The 11,015-nt window shown below is 32.2% G+C and overlaps 1 protein-coding gene and 1 long non-coding RNA gene across 2 annotated transcripts; one reads left to right on the top strand and one right to left on the bottom strand.

Moving 5' to 3' along the window:
• Nucleotides 1-751: 751 nt before the first annotated feature.
• Nucleotides 752-10,453, bottom strand: LOC130613979 (translocon-associated protein subunit alpha-like). Its single transcript, XM_057435358.1, has 8 exons — nucleotides 10,258-10,453; nucleotides 5,909-5,976; nucleotides 5,765-5,830; nucleotides 5,208-5,298; nucleotides 4,670-4,929; nucleotides 1,992-2,150; nucleotides 1,702-1,810; nucleotides 752-1,105 (listed from the first exon to the last, which is right to left on the bottom strand). Exons 1-8 carry the CDS (start codon nucleotides 10,331-10,333, stop codon nucleotides 1,035-1,037), a joined length of 900 nt encoding a protein of 299 aa, XP_057291341.1. The 5' UTR covers nucleotides 10,334-10,453; the 3' UTR covers nucleotides 752-1,034.
• LOC130613980 (uncharacterized) lies at nucleotides 7,884-9,244 on the top strand. Its single transcript, XR_008975785.1, has 2 exons — nucleotides 7,884-8,606; nucleotides 8,852-9,244. It is a non-coding gene; the product is annotated as an uncharacterized LOC130613980 (long non-coding RNA).
• Nucleotides 10,454-11,015: the final 562 nt, after the last annotated feature.

Here is an 11,015-nt window from a genome sequence, read left to right as displayed (position 1 = left end):
AAATGCCGTTTAAGACCGTATAAACGTTTCAATCGCAAGACTTTCTACCAAAATGATAGGCTGTATTTTTTGTTAGCAATTTCTTTTAAAATGTGAGTTTATTATGACACGTTTCGTTTTATTTGCGTTTGTTGTAAGATATGTCACTTGCGTGCTTTATCTTCAGAGCTTCATGCACCAAACCTTTTCGAATGTTTGGCATGCTAACACAACAAATTAGCAGGTTGTCATCAAATATTTTGGTAGCGAGCGGAAATTCTTAGAGCCCCCAGGGCTTCTTGTTTTTTGTTCAATTGGAGCTCCAACTGCAATAAAAATTGGTAAACCCAATGTTTATACCTCGAACATTGCATTTCTTCGCATCGCCAGGTAAGGATTCAAAACATTGCTTTTTTATTTCAATTGTTATTCGGTCTGATTACTAATAATAGTAATACAGTACTTACTCTAATAAACGTGTTTATTAGAAATTGCTGTTTTTGGACGCGGCGTTTTTAAAGAGGGCGACGTTTTTAAGAAGAAATCAATGTTTAGCTATCGTTAACATAACCCAAATGTTGACACGAATTAAATTGTTCTCTGCACCATGGCAATCGACACTGACTCTGTCAAAGAACGAGCTCATTATAAAAGAGACGAACTGTTCATCATCATCATCATTCTCGGCTTAACGTCCATTTTCCATGCTAGCATGGGTTGGACGGGGTATATTAATAAACTCGCCTTCATAAAACAAAAACAACGACGAAAGGAGATTCAAAAATTTTATTGATGTCATTTAAAAAATTCAACTATCATAGTTACAATTTATTTCACGCTTTTATATTGATTGGTAAGAAAAAACGTAAAAACAAACCGAACTTTTTCTAGAATAGTCATACAAAATTTCGCTTGTTATGTTAGCTCGACAAAAGAAAACGCTAAAAAGCAAGACCAAACTTTTGATAAATGGATTAAAAAACAAGTTTTTAATCAATTTATCAATTAGTTTCACCCTAATATATGTGACAAACACCCAACTAGTATGTTTACATTCATTCCTCTCCTGATCCTGTGCTTCTTTTAACACGTCTTTGTCTTGGAGAACGTCTGGGAGATTGCTTGCCTGTAAAAAAAATAAGGAGTTAAGGAGTTTTTGTTAACAAAATTGAAGAAATTCGATAAAAACTTCAGTTTTTTAAAAACGAAGGAACACACAGACTGGCATCTCAATATTTTCTTACGAAAGATAGCTAAAAATTTTGCTTCAAATACAAACCCAGCAAAAGAAAGTAATGTTTGCAGGCTACAGCAACCACAAATTGTGGTATTATATAAAAATAACCAAAAGTCAAATTTTTCTGAAGATTTGAGAAGAAAACCTAAATTTCAAAAAAATTGAGGAGATTGGACGAGTTATGAGGGGGCGTGGGAACCCTGTAACATTGCAAACTATTAAACACAAACTGACCCCCCTTCTTCATGAAACTCCTAACAAACCTTGGATTACCATGTTTGCTACAACCATAATTGACGCTATTTTTCAAAAAAATATTTAAAATTATTTAGAATTAAATTTTTGCAAATTAAGGGGGAAAATTTCTTCTGATTTACTTAAAAAAAGGTAAAATTTGAATTTCAAAGATATTGCTGATAAGACAAGACACCCCAACAAAAATCGACAATAAAAACAAACAAACAAAAAAGCTAAAAAGAACTTACTGAAGTCTGTTGTAGTTTCTTTGGGCAGCCAATCGTAATCGACATTATTTTTGTCGTTTTGAGTCCCAATTTCTGGAGCTTCTTGTTTGGTTGTAAAGGATCTTTTTAACTAAAAAAAGATTGTCTAAATTACAGAATATGCAACATCTTGGAAAAACAAAATGAAGATGAAGTGTCGATATCGATTCAGCAAACTTAAAAATCATGATGAACTTCATAAGGTGTCCTAAGTTAAAACTCATCATAATCGATATTGCAACAAACATGTATATATCTTGTACACGACCTACCTTACTGTTCCCAAACGCATAATTCAAACCAAAAATAACTAAAAGAGCAACAGCTGCTAACAATACATAAAGGAAGAATGTTTCGCCATCAAATGATTCATCAATTTCTTTGAATGTTACAGTTTCATTGAAAAGACCAGTACCATATTGATTACCATCCTATAAAAACAAAAAGTTTGAAAAGTTCAGTTTCCCAAGTTTAAACAAATATAAAATTTCTTTTGTACATGTTTTTTAGCTGCTCTTCAAGGCGAATTGAGTATTCTGTATTCCAAAACAAATCTACAACAAGCCTTAAAAAGTCGTTTTTTAAAAATTTATTTCTAAAATTTTAGAACCATTAATCACCCTGGTACAGGATGATGACTGGAAATCAACAGGACAAACTCAGACAACTACGTTCATTGACTACACATTGTTGTCATGGCAGGCTGAGTGAAGCAAAAAGACAACATTTTTGTGAAGTCATGTATAATATTATAACTGTCAGTAGACATTGCATGTCAATCCCCCTTATTCCACTCCCATCTCTTCTAATGAGCTATCACGGGGGGATTAAGGTTCATAAGGTTTATGCTTTTTATAAAATAAAGAGTTTACTGTTGCTTCAAATTTTCTGTTAACTTGGTATGTGCATGTACTTCAAAATTCTTCATTAAATGAATGATAAACAAGAAGCCCTGCGGCTTGAAGATTTCCGCCATTAGCAATTAAAAAGTACTGAACTGTGGAAGAGGACTGAGTAATATGGGTGAACAAAATCATTGAATATTCTAAAATTTTGAATTTCAATTTTTGATTATTATTGTAACTGGATATCATAGCTAACTTAACTTACATAAACTTCATTTCTCTATATAAGAACAATTTTAAAAGAAAAATAATAAACTTGAAAATTGATGAACAATAAAAACAAAATAAGAACAACGGTAAGGTTGAAAATTTATTTATTTTTTCCTTTTCTCTGAAAAACAACTTGGAAAATATCTTTAAAGCAAATTTTTTTCAAATAATCAGTTACGAAAGGTTATTTTCAGACTACATATACTTATTTTTTCTTTTATAACACGTCACAATTTTATAGCTATAATACATTATCTTTCACCAAAAATATTCAACCTCAACAATTTCTCTTATTAAATTAAAATTCATGAATAATTAATTAGTTCTGCTTAATATAGCTTTAGTCTATGTGCTTGCAAAATTGTACAGAAGCGAATGACTAATTATTAAAGTGAAATGTTAATAACATCAAAGATGGCGCATTATAAGACGATCTTCATTATGCTACACTGCACGAGCTTTAACTTTCGATAGCATATAAAGTTTAAAATAAAGTGTTGTTCATTGGATAATAAAACAATTTGATGCACTGTTAGGATTCTTATCTCAAAACTCATTTTAGCCTCGTTCTCAGAAAAAAATCTGTCAAAACGAGTATTTAAGCTTTAGCCTGGATAGGTTTCGGGCGTCCAGCCTAGCTGCGTTGTCCCTACCTATCTCTCTCCTCAGGCAATTTTAAAGACTCCGCCTTCGCTGGCGGAAATCAAAAATATGCTATTTCTTAAATAAGCATCAATAAAAGGGTATAACTTTTGGAATTTAATTATCGATTCAGTAAACTTAAAAATCATTATTTTCATAAGGTGTCCTAAGTATTGATCATCATCATCGATAAATTAATTCTTAAGGAACACAAAATTTTAACCACACTTGTTAATAGAGGCTATGGAGGAATCTGTTAAAGACTTTGTTCAAGTGAATGGGTCTATAAATCTGTTTTTCCATGATTTTAATACTAAAATGTGTCCACCTCTGCTTGGGGACAGATGACACTTGTGTAAATCATGAGAATGGACAACTATTTTGCTATCTTAAAGTTAGTAACAGCCAATGTGGAGAAATGGAAAAAATGAATTTTATTTTTAACTTGGGATGATTTTGTTCAAGATGTTCCAACAAATATACATCAGGGTTGCTACCCTTTTTATAGAGTCAAATTTGAGGTCTTTTGATAAGAATTTTAAAGCTTTTTTTAAAAGATGACAGTATTTTCTTAAAAAATTGAGATATATGGATATTTTCATATATTTCAAAATAAATTAAAAATATTCAAGGAGAAAGGTAGCACAGATGAGTGAAGAATAAATTATTTCTTCACTCATGTGGTATGATTTCTATGCATTATGAAAATGAAATTATATATGTGACAAACAATATAGTTTTGTAAAAGGAAAATTAAGATTTTTGAGAAAAGAGAGGAGAATTAAGAACTTTTGAGAAGGCATGGTAACCCTGTAAATAACATGTCCGTGTTAACCCTTTTTTAGCCTACCTATTAATTACATTACCTACATATTAAACACCACAATTGGAAAATTTAAATTGCCCAATAGTAATCTCTTATAATATTCTTATCGACTAGTTTTGAAAAAAAGCGAAGTAAATTTAAGTTCACATCACAAATTACTTGCTGACATGAAAAAGTAAATTCACAACTATCAATTCAGAAAACTTAAAAATCATTGTTATCATAAGGTGTCCTAAGTATTAATCATCACCATTGATAGTTAGATATTTCAAGCGTGGGAAAACATAGAACTTAGTCAGAAGGACTAACAGCCGAAGTCACAGCAAATTGTTCATAGACATGTTAAGAAAGAGATCATACTACCTACCGAATCTTTATAAAACATAAGAATTGTTAAACCAAACGGTCTTCCACCATAACTCTCGTGAGGATGAAAAGCATATTGGAAAGAAGCTTCTTCACCGGATTGAACAACTCTGTTATACTGCGTACCAGTGAAATTTTGAATGTGGTAACTATAATCTTGTGGATATCTGAATGAAGCATCAATAGTTTCAACAATGAAATCTTTATTTCCTTTGTTGTGGAAACCAACTAGCACATATATTGGCTTGCCAGCAGGTAATTCTAAATTAAATACGAAATATATTTTTTTTTACAAAATAATAAAAAAACAAAATCCTATTTCTTATGTGTTGGTAAGTTTCAAATAAAAACTTGATGTGAAAGATACATTAATATATTGGAAATTCCTGATGTTACTTGTAATGTAAAAATATATGCAAAAATATAAATACTCTGTTAGACATATGTCCATACTGAATGAAAGTTTATGAAGTTAGGGGGAAATCACGCACTAAAATTATTTTATGCTTTTAGGATTGAACAGAATGTAGATGGCTTACGTTTATCAGGATAGTCTGTGAATAAAACAGCAGTTTCAGCGTCTGGAGATGGCCTAACCCCCTGAGGTTTTTCTTCTTCTTCTTCAGCATCCTATGAAAACATTAAAAGTTAAGAAAAATAACAAAATTTCGACGCTTTTTATTCTGGTATCCTAAACTTGAATAATATGTCGAAATCCCCATATATTCCTAAAAGCAGAATCAGAAACCACACTTGGACATCTCGCCCTCTGTTTCTCCAGCCATTGGGTTTTGTTTGTTGGAGAAAGCCAAAAGGTTGACACAATTTAGACATGATATTGGGTTTTCAGCCCTGCTTTGCACAGCTTTAAGAAAGGTTTTGGTACATGTGTGGCAAAAGCACACGTCAAGTGTTTTAGGTATGTTTTACTAAGGTGTGCTACATTGGACAAATTCATAAAAAAATTAGTATTTTTCATGTGCAAGCAAATAGCATGTCTTAATCAATTTACACCTGTAGAGGTATGTACCTCTGACTCTCCTAAAAAATATGGCTTTGTTTAATAATGCCAAATTCCAAGCTTATATTACACTACCTTTCCAGTTGGAGATGTTTCCTCGCTGGTTGTTTCTGAAGAATTATCTTCATCCTCGGTCTCAACCTAAACAAAAAGAACAGCTAAATCAAACAGGTACCTCTAAAAGAAAAACAAACTTTCAAAAATCAACAACACACGCACCTTTGAATCTTCACCAGCATCTTCTTCAGTTGTTACCTCATCCTCAACAGGATCTTCTTGAGCTGCAACTAGGAAAGAATTAATAGTTCATAAATTTACAAACAGTAGGTAGGTAAAAATTTGATCCCTGGTTGTTGCAAAGCAAACTTTTTTTTTGCAGGAGGGAATCTGGTAACACAATAAGCACAATACAACAAATTGATTCAATGTTTCTGGCTCACAGGATGGCCTGAAAGAGTTACAGACTCGAAATAATTGATTCAGTGCTTCAAATAAGATTTTACATACAAGGCTTAACAATTTCTGCTGTTCTAAAACGTTACAGCTTATAGAAATATACAAACATCGATTTATTGCAACAATCGGTTTGCTATTTCAGTGTAGGGAACACCTAATGTGATTCTTCAACATTGTACACAACCAGGATTTTTAGCTTCATGTATTCAAGTCATAAGTAAGGTCTTTGACTTTTCACCCACTTGAAGAATCAATATTTGAATTTGAAAAAAATTCTTTAAAAAATAGTTAACAAGCAACAACTGTGAAATGTGCCATATGTACCAAGATAATTTCAATTTTAATAACGAATTGTGATAAAACTGGTGACTTGCCTTGGCAGGTACATATTACTTCCCATTGCAAATAAAATTTTCACATAAGAACAAACACAGAAATGCTAAAGCCCATTTAACATATTTAAAGTGGCAGTAACCCTTTTAAAAATCGGAATTTTGTTTTTTACATAATTAGTCATGAAAGGTTATTTTCGGATCCATATTTTGTTGTTATAAAACACTTGTCACGATTTTATGGCTAAAATACTATTATCTTTCACCAGATATATTCAGCCTCAACAATTCCCCTTTAAAATAAAATTCATGAATAATTATTTAGTTCTGCCGAATATAGTTAAGTCTACGCGCTTGCATAATTGTACAGAAAGTTTTCATTTAAGGGCATCATATGAAGCAGGGGATGCTAACAAAGAATCTTTTGAAAAAAACAAAAGGCTATTGTTAAAAAAATAAGAGTAAACAAAAAAAATCTGCACACTGTTTTAACAGGGTTAACCCAAGGTTCATTTAAAAACAGAAGCTGATGAAAAATAATGAGATTGTAAAAAGTTAGAGGTCGTAGAAGTTGAATTTTTTCTTGTTTATGCATTTTTAAATATAATTTCTGCTGACTCAGTAATTTTAGTGTAAGTTAAAATAATTTTATAAGGCCTATATTTTCAGGAAATAGTAAAAAAAAAACTGAGTAAATAATTCAGCTATTTGGACAGCTAAAAAAGGGTTACTGCCACCTTAATAAGTCACCCACGCAAAATTACAGAATACATATTTAAAAATTACAGAATATTACAGAAGAAAGAATGAATGCTGGAAACTGGAACAGCTGGGCTTTAAGAGAATGTTTGTTTTTAATAATCAAAACAACAATCCAAAAAGGCAAAAATTAGGCAGTATCTAAAACATATTAAAGATTTGACTGAAAAGAAAAAAGAATTCCTTGAAAAATCCAGTATTGTATTTATGAAGGTTTCACCACATTATGATTACGGCATTTTTACCCCATTTCATAATGGCTGCTTAACCTGAATACTGGCCCATGATTGGTTCAACCATTATTATGACGCAAAATCCGACCGCAAGAATTATGATAAAACTTGAGAAAAGTATTTGTGCCTAAAATACCCCTTCATATCATTGGAACAATGCAAACCATTTGGTGGCCTTCGCCTTATTATAAGCTAGCTTTTGTGTAGGTCTCTAGTCATCAAATTATAACTGTAAGTTGTTATATTGTATATACCTACTTTTTCTATAGCAAATATATTGAATTGAAGAAATAAAATTGTAAATTGAATTGATGTATTACATAAAATTAAAATAGTATCAATTTCACCTGATGTTTTAATACGACTGTTGAAATGCTTAAAGCTACAGTTTAAGATTTATTTTTTACCCTGGCACGGCTGTTTCGCTACGGTCAAACCGCGGACAAAATTAAAATGGCTTCCACAATTTTTTTTGAAATTTTGTATTTTTATCATTTTTTAAGTTTTTGAAACTTTTTTTGTATTGTTTTAATTTTACTGAAATAAAAAGTATTAAAACGACCTACTTTTCTTCTTTTTTAATATATAAATATGTTATACATGTGTGTTATGGATTTCGAGTTATTTCGTCGAATAAAACACACAAAATTAAAAAAAACAGTATTTTTGGCGAAAGTATACCATCTTTCCAACCTCGTGGCAACGCCGCGCTACTAGCTACGGACTTGAAAATTGGTATGGGGGGCCTGGAAACATGGTTCTATTGGCCGGTACCGTGCACCGTTCGTCTCGCAAACTATAAACTACTTAAATTTTAAGTTAAAGTCTTCTTTAGGCGCTAAAAAAGAGGAGAAAAAGTTGCCAAAGTGGTGCACGGCGATTTGATGTAGTGTGATCCCTTTTCTGTCTAATTAAATAATTATCTAAACTTCTAAGAGAGTCATAGCGATGCCATTTAATGTTTTGTTAGGTATGGTTTTTCTCAAAAAAATTACGGCGGCGTGGTGTTTACCTTGGACTTGATTGCTCGACCCGGGAATCCTGGTTCGAAACCGGAATTTTTCGAAAATGTTGGAATAAGCGAGACAACGGTGTCTTTGCAATTTTTTAGCTAGCTAAAGTTTGGCAGAGCACGAGGTAAGGGACAAAACAGGAAACTACTTTATTTTGCAGGGATTTTATTATTATTTTTGTGCTATTAGAGCACCCTTAAGTTTAAGAAATTGTTTTACAGCTTGTAAAACTTTAAGCGTTGATAATTGTTATCTTTTTTAATCTTGCTTCTCCTGTTTTATATTTTTCTGTAAAGAGTAGCTATTTTTTGGTCCTACAGTTTTGCATTTTGTAGCTAAGTAACTTAATACTTCTTTTTTTTTATTTAGTTAAGACTTTGGTGGGCTTTCTCAAGATGAAATTGTTAAAATCAAAGATGTTTTTAGCTACCTAGCTAGCTAATCTTGGCTTTAACACAAGATTGGGTGCTATTTTATACAGTTTATAAAGAAACACAAAATGATTGCTTTGTATATATATAATAAATAAAATATTTATGCACAACTTGAGGTATTTTCTTCTAGCATGATAAACTAAAATGTTGAAACCGTCGACTCTGAATGATGTTTTATTTAATATATAGATGTCACATATTTGGCCCGAAAAACCTTAGGACCAAAAGTGACCCTTTGGACAATTTCGGACAGACTAATATTTCATCTACATCATCCTTAATGGTCTTAGAATCCAAAGCAATGTTTTTTATTCAGTTAATAAATAAACTTTAAGCATATATTAAGGCTCTTAAGGCCGTTTTTCACATAGTTCTCACATTTGGCCCAAATATAACCCTTTGGACAATTTCGGACAGTAATAAAATTAAGTAATTTTCATTCCAGATATTTAACCTAACCTGTGGACCATAAAAAACATGTTTTTTTAACTTTATTCCAGAAATTTTGTGGAAGACATTTATCTAAATGATAATTTTTAAGTCATTTTTAGACATTTTGGCCTAAATTTACCAATTTCGGACAGGTGTCCAAAAAAAAATTTCTTTTAATAATATGGAGAATTTATCTAAGATTATTATTCTTTTTACAGAATATAAAAATCTTATTTTGTTCTTGAGATATCCTATTTTAACTGAGAGGGTAAATCGAATTATTTTTTCGTAGCATTTTTGTCCGCTCCGAAACAGCTGTGCTGGATGGATCTGCCTGGAGTAAAATATTGTATTTAAAATTAAGTCCTTGGAAAAGCACCGGCATCAGTCTCTTAGGTATTTGTCCCAGTCCTGTCCACCCTTGTGGAGGAAGGATCGCATAGGACAGGGTTTAGAGCCACTGAAACTTAATTGATAATAAAAAAAGGAGCAATCTATGTCCAATGTTAAAATAACAATTAGCTTTGTTGATACGAATACTGATATCGGTTGCATTTTTTTTTAGGTTTGTTATATTGCAATGGGTCAATCGCAGGAAGCGAACATAACACTTTTTTAATTTTGACCTTAGAAGCTTTTATTGATAAAAAAAGTGCTTGGGAAGAGTTTAAGCTTCTCTTCACACAGGTCAGCCTCAAAAATTGAATCCCTTGCATAGAGTCATAGTAGTAGCTACATTGCCCTGAAAAGTAAATTCATTGCAAGTTAAAAACCTGATCACTATATCGCTATATTTTTGATTTTTGCGTTAATAATTAAATTGAGCGCAAAGGTAAAAAGGGATTCTATTTTAGGTCCCGTTATGGAGGGCAATAATTGATGACGTTGCACGAAAACAAAACAACTAACCTTTACCAACATTAACCAGCGTTGTTGGAAATATAAGAGCAGCAAGAAGTAGAGATATTGAAAATAATTTAAACATGTTTGTAATTAATTCTAATACAAGTATGAAGAAGATCTGAAAAGATGAATAACACGTCTCCTAAGCTAGTTGGTATTTTCTTCCTATGATTTATCCTTTGTTTCTTGCGGGAATCAATTCGGAGGTTTGGAATCTAATTAGTTGGCCATAATATTGCCCATGGTAGATAAACATTCGGGATAATATTACTATGCGGGGCTGAAAATTGAACGGCAACGATAAGTCAAAACGTGTATTTATCAACCTCGATCCCAGGTTTATTCTAATTTTTTTTATATTGACACGTCACACAACACACCGCCGCCGGCGGTTACAAAGCAAAAAATTGAGGATGCTTTACACAATTAAGATATAACTGGGATTTTCCAAGACTGCCAGCCCTCCTCTCGTGTTAAAAGGAAACAACCTTTTCCCCAGGGCATCTTGTACCTTTTTCATCGGAAAGGCGAGAAACACATCTTCAAAAGGCGTCCATGACAAAAAACAAGATGCCCTGAGAAAGAGACTGAAAAGTGGGCCTCGTCACACGGCACCAAAACTAATTATCATCCCCATTCGTTTAGAAAAAGTGTACCGAAATGCGAGAAAAAGAGAACCAAGAATACTTGAAATAAACGGCGAATATTACGCGCAATGGGACTTTTTGACTCCTGCTTAAAATATTTTTAGACATACGGGTATT

The sequence above is a fragment of the Hydractinia symbiolongicarpus genome, chromosome 11 (genome assembly GCF_029227915.1).
Source record: "Hydractinia symbiolongicarpus strain clone_291-10 chromosome 11, HSymV2.1, whole genome shotgun sequence".
Taxonomy (NCBI): domain Eukaryota; kingdom Metazoa; phylum Cnidaria; class Hydrozoa; order Anthoathecata; family Hydractiniidae; genus Hydractinia; species Hydractinia symbiolongicarpus.
This window is presented reverse-complemented; position numbering and strand designations above follow the sequence as displayed.